The sequence below is a fragment of the Rhopilema esculentum genome, chromosome 10 (genome assembly GCF_057945365.1).
Source record: "Rhopilema esculentum isolate cy_ngs chromosome 10, ASM5794536v1, whole genome shotgun sequence".
Classification (NCBI taxonomy): Eukaryota; Metazoa; Cnidaria; class Scyphozoa; order Rhizostomeae; family Rhizostomatidae; genus Rhopilema; species Rhopilema esculentum.
The window spans coordinates 14978207-14999812 of NC_142824.1; the positions used below are offsets into that span (position 1 = coordinate 14978207).

Below are 21606 nucleotides of genomic sequence, written 5' to 3' on the forward strand. Positions count from 1 at the left end.
TGGTGGTTTAAAATTTTAAATGATAAAAAAAACACTTGTGTTGGCCCGCATGAGGCTAAGTCCAGAGTGAGGGGGTTACGTATGACTGCCTGGCACTGTGTAAATTTAGAGGAAGGAAGAATACGAGTGATGCCGTATTTTCATTTTGGTAAGAATTAGACACAAGACTAGGCCTCAATGAATCTTCTGTAATTAATGTGGGTGAAGAAAGAGTGGACAGATCAACGTATAGAGAGCATTGTGGTGAAGATGAAAATGTATTCGCTAGACATAATATAACCAGGTTATGCATCAAAGTATATCTACCATGTTCAAGGTTGGGCTTACAGCTTGAAACAATAAGCTTGTAGGCAGAAAAATCAAGCAGATGTTTTGGACAATGACCATTTGTGAAGGGTTTTCCATGTGACGAGTTTGTTATTCGGGTACTTAATGGAAAAGTTGAAAATATTCCGTGGCATAATAATAATAGTAATAATAAAAATGGATCGAAACTAGTATAATCACAGAGTCGCTCTGCACATGGTCCTCAATGTACAAACCGTGATTTCAAACTTGAGGAAACTAAAATAAAAGCATATTAAATAAAGCTCATTTTAGCAGTTTCAGATTGACGATCTCTTTTTTGCTTTATACTCTGTTTTCTTACAGAAGCATTTAAGCTTTTCTACATTTCCTGAACAAATTCTTTCCGAATTGAATTGCTGGAAATTGCGTATACAGGCATCGGCGGTAAAAAGTGAACGACGAAATGTATCAAATTGAAAAAGGACTGTGAGGGGGGAATAAGAAAAAGTTCAAATAATTCAAAACTTCAAATAAGAAATGCTCCAAAACTTACTCGTTTTTTCCAGAAAAAACAGCATGATGTAAAGGATTAAATCCTCGCCGATTCACAATTGTAAAGTCAATGTTTTTTAGCTCAATAAGGAATTCAACGGACGGTTGCTTATCCTGTCCGATAGCATCGTGCAAGGGAGTGTCTCCAGCTGTATCCTTGAAAATAAAAAGCCGAATGCGAGAACCCTCTCAGAGCATTTAAAGGCCAAATTGACGAATTAAATTTTGCACTGGCAAGACTAACCTGATAACTAGAAAACTGAAACTGGCTTACTGGGTTACTGGCTAACCTGAGCTATAGAGCCTGTGGCGCCATCGATAAACATTTTTAAAAATATAGGAATTAACTCTATTTAGTAATTTTTCAAGATATACTGTTCTATGTTTCTGAAAATAATTTTAATGTATTTCATACGCAGTTTTGAAGTAAATTGCATATTTGCGAAAGCGTATAATATATTCAGACTACAATACATAACGAAAGGAAGTATTTAGATCTTGAATTCTCAATTTCTTCTATTTTACAAAGCTTCTCTCTTATATCACAATTCGTACAGCAATATTATTGAACTATCAATTCTAGAGATCTGGAGCCTATTAACCTATCTTATTCCAAAACACCGTTTGGAGGCATTTTTTCGAAAATAGTCATGAATTCATGCTCTTCAGAAACGTATATCACATCAAAAACGTACAATAAATCAATACCTGGGTATTTACGTCAGCCTTGGCATCAACAAGAATTTTCATGACTTCGACATGTCCTAAGTAAGCAGCGCAATGAAAAGCTGTCATTCCCTTTCCGTTTGATTTGTTCATTGCCACACCTTTTTTAACCAAGATCTTTACAATATCCACACGCTTCCTAAAGTTGAAATATCAGTAGTTATAACGATAAACAATTGAATTCGGACAATTAAAGAAGAAATTAAGGCGAATCGGGATATAGCAACCCGATTAACCTAGTGTCATACATGTCGAGGTGTTATTAACTGTATTGACGTAATACAGGCTTCGATAGGTAGGCTTTGAAAGGTAGGTTTTAAGAGATAGGTTTTGATAGGTAGGATTTGATAGGTAGGTTTGTGATCAGATATCGTTCTTTCTACAAGCTCGCCGGACTCTAAATTTCAACCTCCTAGCCGACACCTGAAAATGGGTATAAAAAAGTGTAGAGGGGCATTAGGAGGGGCAAAAGGTCCACGACGAGCCCTCCGATGGGGCCTTTGCTCCGATGGAGCCCGTAATAATCTTACACCATGTAAATATCAGATTATTACAAGATCTTTTTAAAATACAAAAACCTACTTCTTGCGACTGTTGAGTTTATCACAGATACAACCGATGTCCACATTTCCTTGATTCATGAAAACAATATTTTTGCATAAAAATTGACTAGACTTTTATGTATTCAAAAGCTCTAGACTATTATGTCTTTTAAGACATCTTTATATGTATCAAAATATATTTATATTCCCTAGCTTAAAATCTTCGTTAATTATTCTATCATTTCATACTATGAAGAGTATCAGACGAAAAGCTTGAGCATGTCTTAAAACATCTGCGCGGTTCAAATCCTTTTTCAAATTTTGCACCACCTAAAAGTGTTTGCATCACCCGACTTTTCGACAGCTGCAATGTATATCTTAGACGGCACGTCTTGCTTCGTATTGCTTGAAACACGTTTATACTGCTACAGAACATAAAGATGCTGATGACTTACTTCAGAGATGCGCGGTGAAGGGCAGTGTCACCATCTTTGTCCTGAAGAAACCAAAGAGGATCGTATTATACTACAGAGATAAATCAGCTCCAAACGAAAAAAATAGACTTTGCGGTTAATTTCCACGGCACAAAATGAATGATGGCAGGATGACCATTGCGAAGCCTTTTTGGATATACAAAGATTAACCTATTGCTTTCCTCCAACGGCAGATCTTTATCATAGTTAGGTCTGTTAATTCAAAATCTTGCAACAATTGTGCAAAATATGATACCAGTATGAAAACTTCACAACTTTTGTAGTTTCGGGTGTAGAATATGATGCGAAACTGACCCAAGCTGAAAAACTCCCCAAAAAGCTATTTTGATCTTAAGTTAACTTTGCATCATATTCCATGGATTAGATCGTAAATAATTACCAAACTCTGCGCAGATACACAGACTACGTGAGGAATTGGACCAAGTAAATTGTTTAAAAAATAGATAATGTGGCACCTTAGGGACCTTATTTGCTTTGCATGACATTTCACACCTAAAATTATATATGAATACCAAATTTTGCGGAAAAATACTTGTTAAATCGTTTACAAATGATATTTTCATCATTAGGATGGGGTTGATAGTTTTTAAAATAAAAATGAGGTAATTTATGGACCTTTATTGGCATGAAATTTCACCCTTCAGTTTGTGTATGATTTTGCAGACATACCCTCGTTATATCACTCGCAAATGACTACTTTCAATTGAGAACTGGAACAAAGTTCGATGTTCTAAAAATAGTTTTTTGAGGAACTTTCGGCTTGGGTCTGTTCCACATCATATTCTACAGCTCAAACTACGTAAGTTGTGTAGTTTCCATACTGGTATAATATTTTGCACAATTTTTGTGTCTTCAGACCGGAGTTGGTATCATATTTTGCACGATTGTTGTGCCTGCAGACCGAAGCTGGTATCATATTTTGCATGATTGTGCCTGCAGACCGGAGCTGGTATCATATTTTGCACAATTTTTGTGCCTGCAGACCGGAGCTTGTATCATATTTTGCATGATTGTTGTGCCTGCAGACCGGGGTTGGTATCATATTCTGCACGATTTTTGTGCCTTCAGACCGGACTATCGTTCAAGTGGAAACAAAGAGTGTTCGGCTTTCCGGGACAACCATTCTGCAAATATACCAGACAGCAACACACAGCAACGGATCTCTTTCTATTTCAACGCGTAGTTTCTTTTGCCACTCTAATGCAGACAAATATACGATTCAAATATCACATTCTGAGAAATTATACGTTTTGATATTATTATATTTTTACTAACTAACAATCAATTTCGTGGTGAATAATTCGCTAGCATATAACTTAATATATATTTATAGCAAGCAAAAACTAGCAACAACGCACCTCTTTATTAACATCTGCTCCATTTGACAACAAAAGTTCTACAAATTCTTTTTTTCCAGCATCGCAAGCTATATGAAGGGCAGTTAAGCCCTCCTTGCTGTGATTGACCTAACAGTTAATAAAGAAGAAATAGATAAGACTAAAAGTGCTTGATAAATGAGTACCTTGCAAAATTGCCAGAGGTAAATTCAGTGACAAGACGTTATTTCATAAAACACGAAGAAATATAACAAGATATCATGATTACAGGTTCAATAAAGAAAGTCTACCTCCACCCCCCCCCCCCCCCCCCCCTACCTCTCATTTTGCGATGGTTTGCCGTAACCATAAATTTGGCCGAACTTTTCATAAGGAATAGACGAGAGTTTACTTTAAAGTGCATATGAAACGCACATTTTTATTTGCTCTAATTACTATATCGACTATGCTATCATGAAAAAAAAACACAAAACACCTTCGAAGTTACGGAAGTTTAAAAGTCAACTGTTTGCTTCAAAGCCTGTCATAGAGGGCTGGATCTAGTTTTACAGGAAGTGACGTAAAATGGTTATGTTAGTGCACAATTTTAGACTGCTTTCCAACATAAAACAGTACGACAGAGTTCTACTTGCGAGTCAGTGAACATGTCCGTTTGCGAATATTTCAGTTTGATGGCTTCAACATTTGAATAAAGTGAAGAGGAAGAGCTTGTATGTGCTTCTGGTGGGCCATTTTTACGATAATAGAATGAACCACTCCTTTCTTCGGCAGAAAATTCGGACCGAGTGTCAGGCAAAGCTGTCGGTCGACAGAGACCAGCAGAAGACGAAGATGCAATAAGGAATTATTACTCTGAGTGAAAGGCAAGTAAGATAAGTCATAAAAGCAATTATTAAGTGAAAAATTGACTACTCGCTGTGCATCGTTCCTTTTTCAGTCACCATAGCACGATAAAACCATGTTTGAAATTTCTTAGCCCATCTATTTGAATCCACCTATTTGTCCCAAACCACCCAGAGCAGAATTCCAAAACATAACACTTGATTAATGTATGAAAAAAATTAATCACATCATTATCATTATTTTACTATGATACGCGTGTTTCTGAACCGGTAACTAACTTATATTTACGGAATTAGCCCATATTTTTATATCTTTTAGATAACTAGCTGCCATCTAAAGCATTTCAACATTTCATAATTGCCACAGTTTCATGTCTTGATAAACCTTTTTTGGTTTGAGGACTGAAGGTATAGCATCTCGTCGAATTTGAAATTAGGGGCAAGGCTGGCTCATTTGTTAGAGTCGCCAACTCTCTTGATTCGCTCTGGTCGCGCAACTTGGCGAAATCGAATCAACAAGTCAGCGCATCGGCGAACGCGACCAGTCGCCCAGAATTCCAACTGACCTGAACTACTCAGCGAAAGGTCGCGCATTCGCAGCGAATGAGGAAGTTCAACTTGCGCATGCTCCAACGTGCATTCGCTCAGTCGTGCGACTAAAGCGAATAAAGTGGAAACCCGTCTTAATTCCAGGCGTAGGAATCACGAGGTGTGAGCATATCGAGAGGAAGGACCAGGACACTGCTCGATAAGCATAAGCTTCTCTGCAAAAAAGTGAAGGGCCATGGCCAATCCCCTGGCCCAGCGGTGTTGAGTAAAATGATGGCTCTACATCTTTACGATGCAATTTGATTGCACCCAAAAATTTCGTATACTTTGGTCTTTTGGTAAGCTATGCAAAGTAATACCAAGCGGCAAACTTCTGTTGATGCGGTTATTTCCAGAGGGCAGTCCAGCAGATGGCAGTCCAGCAGATGGCAGTCCAGCAGATGGCAGTCCAGCAGATGGCAGTCCAGCAGATGGCAGTCCAGCAGATGGCAGTCCAGCAGTTGGCAGTTCAGCAGATGGCAGTCCAGCACAACAGTATCTTCCTCCGTAATCTCTGTTCCTTCTTTTTGTGACAAATTCAAAAGAAGAATTCGACAACCACATTCACACATGCTTGTTAAGTTCAATTTACCCTTTTGGAAAACACGCAGCAGTGGTGTTTTCGTTCCCTAGAGCCGTGCACACTGATTTACAGTAATGTGTCACAGTTGAGTATTCCTAATTGATTTTCCGACATTAGATGACATTGCTTTGAGTAACCCAAATAAACACGTTACAATAACGCAAAATTTATATCTAGGGGACAACAGTATATCCTTCCCATAGTGAAACCATGCAGCTGTTTAGTCTTATTCAAAGAATACACGACCATTTTTCTTCACAGGGGTCACATGCAGACCTCATTAATCTGCGCGAGTGGGGCTCGCAGGCACAAAAGCTCGTGCTCCGAATTTCTGCAGGCACTTTTCTGAATCGATTTTTATTTGTCTATAATTTCATTCAATCATGCTTTCTGTTGATATCTTCCTTGGTATTGAAATTGAAATGTCAAGTAGAATTCCAAAGGCTTCAGTTGTAAATCTTTATTACCCAAATAACAGGGAATTGTTGCCCCTATGGCGCCAGTTTGACACTCAATTGCCAAAATCAAGTTAGCTGTTTATCTTTTTCTCCCTATTTCTCCTTGATGAATCAGATCACTTTCAACCAACTGTTTGATCTTTTTTGTCGAGCAAAGTGTAATGACTTGAAAAACTCCATCGTGTAGAGTAAGCTGGCGAAAGCAGGCTTCTTGAAGGTAATGTCGTCGAGCATGGCGTCTGGAAACTATCGCGTTAGCACTGGTGGATTTAAGGAGGGGGCAACTAGGGGCAGTTGTCCCTCCCTCGACGAGTTCCAGAGAGTCTGTGCCCCTTTTTGCAATTTTTGCGCCCAATTTGAGTAATGAGAATCAGGTGAAAAGTTTCTGAGACCGTTCGGTTAATTTGCTTCAAGGATTACCTCAAAGTTATGTTGTTTATTCTGAAAATGGATCTGAAATTGTTGTATACAGCGTACTTTCGTCAACAATTTTTGAAAAATTTTCAGCGCCCCCACAACCAACTGCCCCTCATTCAAATTTGCTCTGGATCCGCCCCTGCGCGTTAGTGCAAGTAAGAAAAGTAAAGTAAAATGCAGAGTATGTCTGTCTGAAGTTTTGGAGCAAAATTACAAGGTACACCTCCAAAGAATTCACCAAGAAAAAATTCCGGCGATTTGCGACAACACAAACAAGCCTGTATTTCTTCAATTTTTGGAGTGAAAGCGGGACAGAAAAGAAAACTAGGTCGTCCAGACACCGTCACTGATTTAGAACCGGTTGCAAAACGAGCCTTAGATGAAACAGATGCTTATAAGTGTGCCACTACTTCAGATTCACATTTGGTTTCTTGTGAAGAGCATTCTGCACAGAGAGGTTGAAGGATTGAGTTCATCAACCCACACAGAGAAGGAAGGCAATGAGGGTGTGTTGTCGGACTTGCTCATGCAGTTAATCGGAAAGCTCGGGAACATGTCTATGAAAATTGACAAAATTCATGAAGTGATTAGAGATAAAACTAAGGAGAAATAAAAGCCAACAATAGCCATCACTCGAATAATTGATCCTTTTCTACCCGAGAGCTTTTTAATGGGCAGTTGCTGTTCATTAGCTGAAATCCTTACAAAATTTTGTGAATCTCGCTATGAAAACGAAAAATTAGCACATCTGAGATCTGCTAATCACGTCAAGGAAGTCAATACAAGCAAAACTGCTGATGAACCAGTTGAGAAATATGACAAATGGGAGCACTTAGTGGGAAAAAGATTGGCCGGATCTGCTACTACCCTTTCAAACTAGGGGGACCTGATACAGATTTTGAGCCTCTCGCATACCTGCATTTTGCGAATCAGTCGGATATTGGGCGCATTAACCATTCAAATAACTTTCTTGCAAAATTTTTACTGTTTATGTCAAACGAAGTTAAGAATCCCTCGACAAATTTTTTTGCTTGCCCCTTAGAACAAACAGGTTTTTGACCAGCAGGAAAGATTGGAGCTGATAAAGCAACATAGAAGCACAGATCTCAGCAGTTTGTAACATTTACATTCCTGATTCTCTTGATGTGCTGCATGCATTTTCCCTTGGTCATCCTGTGGTAAAACGTCATAACAGTGAAAGGGTTACTGGAAGCATTGCAGAATGCCTTCAACAATATGATATCGCCCAGTCTCAGTATCTTGGAGGGTCATTTGATGGTGCGTATTTCTCTCTTGGCGTTCCCGATCGACTAGACTTCTATTTTGGGCTCAGCGGAGACAAGAAAAAGCACCATGATTGGGGTCCTCTCCATAGAGCCGGGTTGCAAGACACCCACATACGAAAAGATCCACACTATGCTTGGTTGGTTTTTTGCTCAAGAACCATCGGCAGAATCTTTAAAGTATTCAATTTCGGCAAAGAATTTTAGCATTTTTATTATGTAGCCAAGCAAATGAAAGAGGGAGGAGAAGTTGATATCAGCTTCCAAATGCCCAGTGCCTTTTCGGAAACAAGGTTTACAAATTATGCAAGGAGAGTATACTACGCTTTTTAGGAAGATTTTCTAGCTATTATCAGAATGTTAGAAGAAACTCAACTAAAGAAGCTAGGGAAAGGCAGCGAAGGCCGCAAGAAAGGAGCAGTGGCAAGTGCGCAATCAAACAAAAGATTTGTCACACTCTTGTCTGGAATATGTGACATTTATGAAGTTTTTGGTCACGGTGTCAATATTCTCCAGACTGTTAATATGCTGTCTAGAGATAGGTTTACAAGATTCGAATCAACAGTCATTTAAAGATATCATGAAATGTTGTCTTCAATAGATTATCAGGCTTGCCGAACACCGAAAAAGGAATGTCTTTGGCCACTTTTACACAAGGATTTGGTTGATATCGAGCATGGCAAATACAGAGGGATGCCACTTGCACAACCTCACCGTGAAGAAAATAAGATGAGACAGGGTCAAAGCAGACAGGCCAGCAACATTCAAGAAGAGCAGCAAGGGATTGTTATTAAACAGGCAATAGCCACACTGCAGAAATTTGTTGAAAGGTTGTCCAGTGATTTGGCTCACAATGTTTATGATGAGAAAGACCTGACATTTCTTGATCTTATAATGCCCCTCGTTGATCTTAGGTCTCTAGCACTAAGAATTAAAGAAAAAGGATCACAGCATGTAGCTGCACTCAAGGGCTATCAGTTTATCTCAACTGCAAAAAAAGTAGCAAACAGCTTAGCAGATGTTCCTGACCACGAGCTGAGAATTCAGTTCAGAGAGTTCGTGAGAAGATTGGAGAACATAATTGCACCTCTCCACAAAAAAGGTATCTGCAGCCTTGACCTAATTAAAACATTTCTGAATAAAAATTTTAAACATTATTGCAATATAGAAATGATTCTCCATAGCATATGTGTCGTTGCTGCAAGCATGTCAGCCGAATCTGTCATTGAATCGATTGTATCAATCTACGAAAGCAGAAATGAAAAATGTAGATCGTTATCAGAGGAAAGAGCAGAATTCGAGATGATGATTGCCGTAAATTGCCCAGCTTTAGAACATGCAGACCATGTTATAGAAGCAAGCATGTAAAATTACTGGAAGGGTAAAAGAGGCCCTTCTTGGCACTTTGTACGACGATCAGAAATTGTAAAAGATTTTATTGCATCAAAAGTCATCAGTCGTAAGATAAATGCATAACCAAACTGCCATTCGTGTCATGATTGTTGCTTTATACTGAAATCAAACGGAATGAAATAGTAGTTGAAGTTACATAGTAAAAAACTGATCAATGGCATGGTTCTTTAACTTTGTTTAAAGAAACAACAAATCTTACAACTATTTCAATGAAATGAAAATAAAATCCTGAATCACTAGCCATGAAAAAAGCTGTGAATTGAACCAATAGCTTGATCTAAAGTGAAAAATTCAAAACATTGGAGAGTCCTTTTACTGAAGATGTCTTTATTTGATGAAACACATTGCTTATTATTTTTATGTACACGTTATATATTGCTATGCCATCTCAGCAATTGCTATGCCATCTGTTAAGTTTTATATGCAGTTTAAGTTCATGATAATATTGATATGATTTTGATATACGTTAAGTTGGTATAACACTAAGCGCAACCAGAAAATCAGATTCAAAATTTATCAGTATCAGTATCTCAAGCTGCACCTTATATTATTTGCAGGCACATTCTTCACTCGGCTTTCCGCTCACATCACCAAAGGTCCGACTGTGCTTTTGTGTGAAACATTTATGTCGTATGCGTGTCGTGTCGTATGCATGTCGTGTCGTATGCGTGTCATTTCGTACGCATGTCGTATTAAGGAATATATTTCAGTGGAACATACCAGTGCTGGTTTATTTTCCAAAAGACGCTTGGCTTTTGAAACATCGTTTTCAATTACAGATAAAAAAATCAGGTCTTCACTGCCATTCATCGAAAATCCAGAAAGCAAATCCGCCAGGAAAGAGCCAGACGTTTTATTACCTGTTTGAGAAATAAACCATCATTATCTTGATTCATTATCTATTATCGTATTGGTCAGCCTCAGCCTAACTCTTTATTGATCAAAGACTGGCAGACGCACAACAAGGAATTTTCGACGGCAGAGGCCAAAGCCACAAAAAGGGAGATTTTATCAATTTCTAGCATCGATTTAAACTCGATATAAATTTTTTCAAAAAGGTTAGATAATCAGCGACAGTATTAGGGACTGCGGCGCCTGTGGCTGTAAACATCTGCGGGACCCTTGTTCTTTACAATTTTTATTCTTTTCCTTGGGGGAGTGGCTACAAGCGCGGGGCCCCTAAAATCACCACTTTAAAAACTTCCCCTAGCCTGCTGCACTATGAAGGCGTCAACGACAGCACCAGGGACGCCGGAGAAAGGGGGCGCGGGGGTCAACCACCCCTGTTAGCTTTTGATAGAAGGGGCAAGAAGGGCCAGAGTGCCCTTTTCATAAATGTGCCCTTGAAGCCAGCCAATTGTAATAATCAGAGAGATTCGTATAAAATTCTGATTTAGTGCTTAATTCATGATGACATTTCTCAAAACTTGTAAAATAAATCCTTATGACAAAAATTAACCAATTTTCAAGATATCCACAGATAGTCGGGAGTTATCTTTCAAATGCACTTTTACTCAAACCTGCCCCCCCCCCCACTTGCCCCTTGGTCGTTCTGTGGGGAACTTCTGTTTTCAAAATCATACCTGTGCCCTTTCGATCTCCAATTAGTGTAGTGGAATTAGATATAAAAACGGTCTAGCCCGCACAAAAATAATATAAAGCTGAAATTTGGCACAGATGTCCTATACTATGTTGGAAATGACCAAAAAAAGCCCCATCGATTGGACATTGGGAATTCCTTATTTGGGCAAATCCTATAATGGCGTAATTATCAGCAGGGGTTCAAGTTTTGATGTTGCTAGAACCACATTGTATGCACATCTTTTGAAAGAGAATTTCATGCGCAGTTAAGAGTCCCGTTAAACTTTCAGTAATCCGTGTATTATTTTGGAGGAAATCTAACACATCTAAAATGCACATGGGCCCCTATATGTTAGTAGGCCAATGGGCCCCAATGGGAAATGTGGCCCTGTTTATATCTATTTTTCCATGTAACTCTATGTGAAAAATCTTGATATGATTATAAACGAAATCAAACCCGAACAGGGCCCTAGCTCCTTTTGCAGAATTATCGTGGCCCTTTGCTTTTGGCAATTATCTTTACTAGAACAGAAAGAAAGACAATTTAAACACTTTCTGGGCAGCGCAAAATCTCTAGCAATGCAAAAAACATCAAGGAAATTTTTTGCCTCACATCTGCAGTCATGTTGTATCCCTATATCGTAGTCTATTCATTTCGTTCACTAACGCTTTACGTTAGAATTACAATGAAACTCACCTGTTGGATTGTTGTTGGGTCCATTCGACGTCTTTTTCGTAAGTGCAGCAGGACTGAATGTCCAGGATATCGCCCCAAAACCAACCTTGATGTCACCATCACTATCAATTTCTTTAATGACACCAGTTTTTCCAATAGACTGAAGACAATGGATTGTGATTAATAATCATGTCGAAAGTGCATGACACTCAACAGAGAGCCTTCACTATGCCCACACTGTAGTGGGTGAGCAAATGTTAAACGTTAAAGAAAAATAATTTTAACAGTAACTAACATTTCAATCCATCATTATGATTCCGACCAAGCAAGTCCTTTTTATGAAGGTATATATAGTACCTTTATCAAGAGTCGTACTTAGAGCAAGGGGTTATTGATCTTTTATAAATATGTCTGTTCAAGTCTAACAGATTAACAGATGAGTGATACTTTAGTTCATGGATCTGGTAGACTCTAAAATGACTTCAACTGAACGTCAGTTGGTCTTAACCTTCTCATCTTGATAACTAAGCATGCACAGATCAATATACAAGCTGTAACTTACACAAAACTTTATGTACGCATAGGAGATCATTGGCTAACTAAGTTTGGATGAAAGATTAGACTCAACGAGCTTGGTTAAGAAACAAGAGACATCAAAATCACAAAACGGAAGACGCGCTGAAAAGTACCATTTGCATTTGATCAATCCATCCTCCGTGGCCATTTTGCATCTTCTCAACTACTTCTTTATCACCCAGTACAGTCACAGAGTCGTTTACTGCGAAAGATTCGACCTAAGGAAACACACGTCATATTGCATTTCTTAAACCAGAGATGGCAATAATAATTTTCTCTTTTTGCAGTATTTCTTCTACAAAATACAAATCTTTTAAGTCTATCAAAAGCTTTTCAAAATGTTACAGTTCAACAACAATTTCAAGAAGTAACAACAGCTTTACAAAATTCAAACCAAGCTCACGAGCAAAACAGGAAACATTTTCTACCTATTAAATTGTCGTCAAAAGCTGTAGCATTACGCTAGAGACGCTGAGCTAGCATTTAAACGACCTTGGGATCCATGTTTGAAGATTTTGTACCATTTGGCGTTTTCTTTGTATTTTTTCATAAACAATGATTAAATAACAATATACAAGGTCTCGCAGCTAGCAAAAACTTCCTTCGTGAACCCGTACTAAAAAATTTACCGATCAATAGGACCATTATAAAAGGAGGGGAAAATTCACTCGCTCCAATCCCTGAACCAAAATAAAATAATGCAATTTTCAGCCCTCCAAACTGACACAGAAATAAAGTTATTTTAAATAGTTTTGGTTTATTGTTCAGCAGCAGTCAAGTACATTCACAACACTGCTGTCTTAGAGATTATAAACCCCATAGAAGTGTTGTAAATCTTTTTTAGGCTATATAGTAAACATTATAGTAAACATAACTGACGAACACAATCAGATATGATACGAGAAGCACAATCTAAAATTATTTAGCGAATAGATAAGTAAAAATATAATACAGTGATTTTACGTACTCCGTTTAATAATGATGAGATGACAATGGAATGGGAAAGGGAAAGAGATCTCCATACTTAATCTTAAATAGCCTGATGGAATTTAAAGCTGGTGAGGGGAAGGAATGTCAAAGCAAAGAAAGTGTGTACACCAAAACTTTTGAAAAAACGTTTTTAAGAGTGGAAATCGGTCTAAACGTAACAAGGTACAGCCGCCTAGTCTTTGTGTCTGCCAGGATGGCTTTTATTACGGAGTATGGGGAGACAAAAGCTTTGTCAAATCCTTCTCATTAACATTCAAAAAATAAGATAGAAACAAATAGGGATACCAGTGTCTCAATGAATTGGGACGATCTCGTTTAGAGATTTTTCTATACTTTGAAGGGGGGGGGGGTTGTAAATCGGTAAGATGGGGTAGTGTAAATTTGAAACACTTTAGCAGGGATTGAAAATATAAAAATAGGAGAGACCTAAAAAATGAACAATTTAAGGCACCAGTAGAAGAGAAAGATAAAAAACTTGATGGGTGATGTAATTAGTTGGACTTGTATAAAAGCGATGAAGGACTGGGATAAGTATACCATCAAGAGACAAAGCAAGTGCCACCACACGATAAAATTGTAAGTGCATTCTTAAAATAAACAGACAAAAAACTGGTGAAAAATGGCTTCCCAGGTGGCAAACCTAAAAACCAAAGCCTACCGTCTCATTTTGCATTGCGCAGGACATTTTGTACAAACAATAAGCATGTAACATTCATTCCACAAAAACCTTGCATGGTTATCGAAATTTCTATCATATTTTTCGTGTAGATTCGTTAAATCCCACAGACGGCCCATTTACTAGCAGACAAAATCACTTGAATTGTTCTTACTTTTTTCAAGCAGGCAGGATTGTAGACCCACTCAACGTGTTTTTTAGCCCCAAGGGCCATGGCTCTCAGCAACATCTCCATCCCCTTTGGTTTATAGTTTACACCAATATCGCCGTTTGGAAGAATCCTCGAGACTTCACCGATGGAACCAATAAACTGTATAGAGAGAAAACCAAATTAAAAAAACTTATTCTAAAAATTCTATCTGTCGATATTTTTGGGTTCTTTAGCATATTCCTAGCAACAAATTAATAGCTACCCTAGCTTGACTATAGGAAAGCTCGTGGAATCTTCAAAGTTCCACTATATGGCCCAATCGCCCGAATATTCAATCTCTATTTATAGCCAGGGTATTTCTAAAACTAAGAAAGGTAGCAAGGATAGGGAGAGACCAATAATTAATAAAAGGCGAAATTAAAACAATATTAAAAATTGCTTACAGCAACAGACATGACTTAGTAAATGTAGCTGCTGTTTTTGATAAATCATCGTTTCTAAGTTTTCTTAGGGCAAAGAGGATAAAGAGAGTGTAGTTTTAATACGACGTTGCACATGACTACCTCTTCCATTGCCTCATTCCAGCCTCCATGATTCTGCTGCAATTCTTTTGCCCTTTCTTTATTAACATAAACAAACACTCTGTTCCCAACGGCGAATTCGTCCGGTGTAGATTCAAAGCAAGCTTCATCTACAACAGATGTAAAATAATTCATTTCACGTGTGGTTTGAATGACGCATGGTGATTGGCTGAAACCGAGCTTACGACAAATATTGCGATTTTTCAAAGAGCAATTGTATCAGCCTAGTTTTTTGTGTATAAATTCTTCACGAAAATGGTAAACGCTGCTTTTACGAGATTCACAAAAGGTGTCATGACGACTCCCGATGACCAGCAGATAAGGAGAGAATATCAAATTTGGCATTTTTTAATAGATAAAGCACCAAGATGCTAACGCTTTGAAATTGTTACAAACAACCTTATGTTGGCCTAAAATGTAAGCATATCGTTGATGAATCCCAGTACAGAATCTACCAATTTTAGATGACGAAAGAATCTGACAACTGTCATAATCTGTCATTCTGAGAAATACAGTTTTTCACCATCAAAGTAAAAACTCTCCAATAGGCCTAAATTTAATATTTCTTCTTTCATAGACCACTTCCAACGGTGTACATAGAGACAGACTTAATGAACATCGACGAGATATTACTAACAAACTTCTAAAAAAATTTGGTGTTGCACACACTTTTTTATAAGAATAATAAGAAAATATTACGGTTCAAAATAATGCAAGGCTCAAGCTTCATCAATAATAAAATTTTTTGCTAATTTCAGTTTTTTTGGAAAGCAAATCAAATGTGAGATTCATTCTTGAACAGTCGTATCCGCCTTTGGAGTCATAAACACTATTTTGCGACTCAGTTACACCCTGTTGTCGCTTAAGAATAATTTAAATTTGAATAAATCAAAAAAATATTTCTATCAGGTATTCTTATAAAAAACTTGTGTAAAACACTTTTTATAAAACAGGGACATAAAAGACCGTAAATTATAAATGTCCTGCAGAAAACGCCCTAACTACTGCCAAACAACAACCGACACAGTTTTAGGAGAACAAAAGAAAATCTCTTAATTAAGCTGCCATCCCTGCCAAAACCCTTGAAAAGTTTCCCTAACCTTTGCACAGAGCGCATCATAACAAAGTAAACATTATGTGAGTAATCCTCTGACAATTCAGTCATCATATATGTGTTAACAACTCGAATGACATCTTGAGCACTAGTCCCCCAAAACTGGGATAATGAGCGCCCACAGCTTCACTGTCAAAATTTCAAAATAAAGACAGTTTTACTGCTCGCCATTCTTCAATACCGTAAATCCTCGATTAAGCCCCCTGGGCGCTTATTTATTTTTGACATTTTGGGATGGGGGCTTATTCGAGGGGGGCTTATACGAGGGGGGGCTTAAAAATAATTGTAGACATTAAGAAGACATTATTAAAAAACCTCGTTTATTTTAGTAGGAATTTCTTTCTGAGCATCTAATACTACCAAAATAATTACTAACAAAAGTATGAATTTGTTGTGGTAATTCAATAAAACGCCATAAGCAACCTCAGATAGAAAAAATCATCAAAATGAGGGGTCCAATTCGAGAATTTACGGTAGCAGTGGGGGCTTATCCGAGAGGGGAGGCTTATTGACGATTTGCAGTTCTAGATTGGGGGCTTATTCGAGGGGGAGGGGGCTTTTTCGAGGGGGGGGGACCAATTCGAGGATTTACTGTAGTCGTTTAACTTTTAATTGAAACTTTGGTGTAAAAATGTATTTCAAACGTAACTTCGCAGTATTTTCATTTCGGAGTATTTTGATTTCAATTCTGAACCCAAGCTTTTGCTTTCCTGCGATAATAAACTGATTTAGTCCAAATGTTATCTTTTCTTAAAACATATCGTATCTGTGTAGATGTCAAGTTCTCTCCCCCAACCTCTCCTGAATGAGGGCCTTCCTTATCTCAGCGAAAATATAACGAGAGCAAGTGGCGACCACTCGACGATTAGTAGTATTCTTACAAGAGCATGAAACAACTAGAATTACCCAAAACTGGTAGGTGAGAAGAGAAGAACATCGAACTCGCCGCTGGCTCCTTTGCAATAAGGTCACACTGAAAAGAAAGCAGAATAGATGTGAAATATCGAGAAGAGAAAATTCTATTTTAACAATGAAAAAATCCAAGAATGAAAATATTACCCTGGGTACTAGAGCCACAAAATTTCGATTGCGGAAATGGAAATCCAAGCAGTGAAGCGGAGGAGCATCCAGCTGAGAAGAAGGAAAATTGGCTTTAGGCTAACCCTCACCCATTCTCGTTCTAATGTCTTGTCTTGAGAATTCTGATTAAAATAGGAAAGCTACAGGATTCGAAGAATTATTGTGTTCTGCCTCATTGAAAATCATCTAATGATGATTTAGATTTTCTTTCAATAAAACCTTAACACCTTGAGGTTATGGCAACAGGACAAAATTCTAGGAAAATTTAGGCTCATAAACGAAAAAGATTTCTGTCGCTTGTCGTGGAAAACACGACTGAAGGTGAGAGCAAATCTGCGAATGTTTGTTGTGCATTTTGTTTTAATTTGATTTCGTAGAAGCTACCAGGCTTCGTTCAATACATTTGTACGCAGCAAAGAACTGTAAAGGGGCGATCCAGTTTTCGGTAGCATGTAAACCTTGACGAAAATGCCTGATTCAAATCAGGCTTCTATGCAGGCATAAATAGTTCGTTTTGAATGCAAGTGCATTGTGCATCCACTATCAGCATCAGAATTTTGAGTAAAGTCGTCTGGCATGCACTTTCTTTCACTTTCTATCACTTCATTTTAGCAATTGACGATCGATCAAAACAAGGGAATCATTGTTATCAGACACTTCTGATTTACCTTTCAATTTTGGAAGGCGCTTTCCTGATTGATTAAAAATCAAATATAAGAACGAGAATGGGTAAGGGGTTAGCCAAGGGTCATTTTTTCTCCCTCTCAGAAAGACGCTCCTCCGCTTCTCAATTCCTATCTTCTACTTCCATGCTCGAATTTTTGTTGCTCTGGCACCCAAGGTATTAAAAATATGCTTCCATAAAACATCTATTTCCTGCTATCAGATTTTTAAGGCTTTTTTTATAGAAAAATTCCAATCATTTTCGGATTTTCCAGTTCTTTAAAGTCAGCTAAAAATATCCAGGCGGGTTGTATAGTACTTTGAAGTTACAAGCTGCTAGAATAAATTGCAAGATTTATCGATTTTCAAACATCTCTATACAAAAGTTAACAATTCTCTGATTCTTCAGCTTTAGAAGTTCGAATCAAAAAATGTAATTTGCTAAAATAACTTAGGCAAATCAAATGCAAGAAGGGTTTTAGCTTAGTTTTTACTTGAATCGGTTCACATTATACCGAATTGATTTCGCATTATATGGTCACTTTCTATAGGCCACTGTTCACATGATTGAATGGGCAACAATTTCTGCAGGGGTGGCACAAGGGTCAGTTTTAGGCCCATTGTTCTTCCTTGTTTATATCAATGACCTTTATTGATAACTTAAATTGTGATATCGATGTTTGCTGACGATACATCATTATTCTCTTGTGTAGATGATCCAGTGAGAAGTGCTTTGGTGTTAAACGAGGACGTAGACACGGTAAAATTATGGGCGTGGCAATGGAAAATGCATTTTAACGCTGACAAAACTGAAGAAGTTATATTCTCTTGCAAGAGATTAAAGCCCAACTACTCACATTTACTGCTAGGAAATGATCAAGTCAAACAAAAAATGGAACATAAGCACTTAAGAGTAATACTTGATTCCAAATTAGATTTTCAAAGCCACACCAGGCAGGCAATATCGAAAGCACGAAGAAGAATCGGTATGATAAGATAACTATCAAAATACGTAGCCAGAAATGTGCTTGATCAGATCTATAAACTTTACGTGAGGCCTCATTAGATTATGGAGATATGATATTTCATCGACACGATCCTGCAATGCAATCTCATTTTACACAAGCACTCAAGCAATATTCTGCAGCTCTAACTGTGACTGGTGCATGGAGAGGTACAAGTAGGCAGAGACTTTACAACAAATAAAGTTGGGAAAGTCTATACGATGGGAGATGGTTTCGACGCTTATGTCGTTTTTTTTTTGTTCTGAAGAAACAGCGCTCACCTCAATGTCTGGTCGCTGAGATTCCAAATGAACGCCAGCTAACATATAATCCTAAAAATCCACGCGTTCATGACCAAAATATTGGACAGACCAATCGCTTTGCTAATATCTATTTCCAAAACACATTGATGGACTAGAATAAGCTTGACAATGAGGTTAAACATTCCGTATCCATTGCTCAGTTTAAAAACAAATTGCTGTCTGCTATAAGACAAGTGGGAAATTCTATATATAACATTCATGACATCTTAGGTGTTAGATATTTAGCTAAACTACGTTTGCAATTTAGCGCACTAAACGAGCACAAATTCAGGCATAATTTTGATTGTTTAAGCCCTGTTTGGGTTTGTGGAAAAGCAAAAGAAGATAATGAACATTTCTCCTGCATTGCCCATTGTACGACATAATGCGACGCGTTGCGATCTCCTTGGTCAACTCTCGGAAATTCCTGGTTTAGATATTTCACACTATAATTCAAAATCCTTATGCACACTGCTTCTGTATGAATTTCCATTGTTGAATGAATTTGCCAACAGAATAATTATAGAAGCTACAATATCTTTTGTTAAAGAAGCAAAACGATTTGACTGAATGCAGCTATCCCATATTTTTTTGTATCATTATATTATTTTTGGTTAACTTAAATAATTTTTTTGGTTTGTTCCTTGTCCATTTGTTCGCTTGAATGACAAAATGGTTAAATATATTGTAAGTGCATGCTTTGATATCAATAAGATTAGAGGAAGTATATTATATTATATATGATATATTATACGATGACACTTGAATCAGATACGCTTCATATCATTGATGCAGTATGAGTCCTATCCCGGTTATTTTTTCTCTGGATATAATATAATGAAAGAATGAATATAATGATACAATGAAAAAAATACAATTTTTTAGCTGGCTAGAAAAACAGCTAGTGCTAAAAAGGCCAACTTTGCGCTGTTTATAATACTTTCGAAATTAATATATAAAATTCAAGAGTGAAAGATACACTCAGACCCTTTCCAGCCTCTGATCTTGCAAAGCGACTTTGTTATAATACAAAATCATATAACAAAATAACATATGCTAATAACAAAATCAAATGATCCAGAAGTATATGCATGTAAAAGAATAAAGCGCTTTTTGCAAGCTTGTAAAGAGGGTGTTTTCTTAACCTCGGATTCATGTGATCTATTGTTAACAATAGTAGCGGATTATCATAGCGTCGTCGTGTGAGCAGAAATCAAAATTGAATAGGGTATCATTTGAAAAGCCCTACCAAATCTAATACACAATGAATCCAGTACAGTGTGAGCAGGGTCTTACCTTTCCTTGAAAACAAATTCGATATTCAGCAGCTGTACCAGAACTCCAAGCTACACGAGCACCAGATCTCTCTGACTTGGGCTTCAAATGAAACAAAAATGCTTGTTGTCCCGATAATTTTCAACAGGTGTACAAAATAAGGGAAATATTAATTAAAATTTTGTAAACGAGTATCAGAAATTCCGAGAGAAGGAGTTAGGTGGCATATCTATCATGATTAGATCTGTTGTTACTCTTATTTATTTTAGTATATTTTTTATTCAACTTTATTTTCTTTATTCTATTTTATTTTTCATTTATCTTATCTTATTTTGTTTTAGTTTATTTTATTTTATAAGTTCATTTTATTTTTTTCATTTTTGTATTTAAGATGCATGGCCCCTTGTAAATCAGCATTGCTGAATGGGCTACCATGCTTATAATTTAAATGTAAATGAAAATTTAGAAGACAATCATATTAACTTCTACAAGAAGTCTTTGGTAGGTAAAACGTCTTATGGAAAAGATCAATTGCTGTCACCAGTTAATGAGACAATTATAAGATCCCATTATATCTGCACTAATATCTGACATCCGAAACATGAAATATAAATCCTTGTTTGTCTGCTATCAGCTTCCTTCCTTCCCTAAAAAATATATGAACCTAAAAACTGAGATGGAAATACAGGCATTGCCAATAACGCAAAATTAGCAATTTTCTTTTGAAGCTGAAGAAAATTACTTCTTGGTATTTGTTTAAACCAACGAACTTGACCTGTGTGACGATCCCGACTGATTGGAAGGATGTATTAATTTTGTACGCTGGTATCGGAATTTTCAAGTGTTTTCGTACAGATTTACTAATCCAGTAATCATGTGTGGACATTGTGTTTTGACGATTCTGGGGAGCGGATTTTGGATTTTTAGCTTAAAAACCAGCGGATAAGTGGTCCAAAAGTTAGTCAATAAAGGCTCTCGAACGCGTTTGGCACGTGGAGAAAGTAACAGTTTTTGCGGATTATGTGGTAAAAAGTTGGACAGTGAAAGTAATTTTCCCCCCACTACCCCTCCCAAAGATAGTAATTTTACCAAACATAGAAGAAATAGTACAAAATGCGATCTCAGTAATCTTAGATCATTTTGGCAGCTCAGTTGAACAGAGTCAACTTTATTGACAATGAGATTTCAAATTATAAAACATAATAAAAATCAAAACTCACAACCGCATTATTGCTCCAATCATAAAGGGCAAGAACTTTTCCAGTTTTGTCACTGCCACCTAATATAACATCAGCACAATGAATACAAAAACATTTACAATTATCCATGGGATACAGACCAGCAGTAAGCCAAATTAAGCCCGATCCATAACTGTGTAAATTGTTCACAATATTACGATTCAGCTTCAGTCAAC

At 37.3% G+C, this 21606-nt stretch overlaps 1 protein-coding gene across 2 annotated transcripts in view; it reads right to left on the reverse strand.

Annotated features, from left to right (window-relative positions):
* The window catches only part of LOC135693045 (E3 ubiquitin-protein ligase MIB2), a 40796-nt gene that overhangs the window by 13013 nt on the left and 6177 nt on the right, over nt 1-21606 (reverse strand). For both annotated transcript variants that reach the window (XM_065211427.2, XM_065211433.2), the window contains exons 4-15: nt 21413-21471; nt 20214-20294; nt 16775-16841; nt 14737-14864; nt 14177-14332; nt 12470-12574; nt 11802-11940; nt 10244-10383; nt 3961-4068; nt 2564-2604; nt 1549-1705; nt 842-996 (exon numbers count right to left, since the gene is read on the reverse strand). In XM_065211427.2, coding sequence (XP_065067499.1) covers nt 842-996; nt 1549-1705; nt 2564-2604; nt 3961-4068; nt 10244-10383; nt 11802-11940; nt 12470-12574; nt 14177-14332; nt 14737-14864; nt 16775-16841; nt 20214-20294; nt 21413-21471 — 1336 coding nt within the window. The remainder of the gene's footprint in view (nt 1-841; nt 997-1548; nt 1706-2563; nt 2605-3960; nt 4069-10243; nt 10384-11801; nt 11941-12469; nt 12575-14176; nt 14333-14736; nt 14865-16774; nt 16842-20213; nt 20295-21412; nt 21472-21606) is intronic.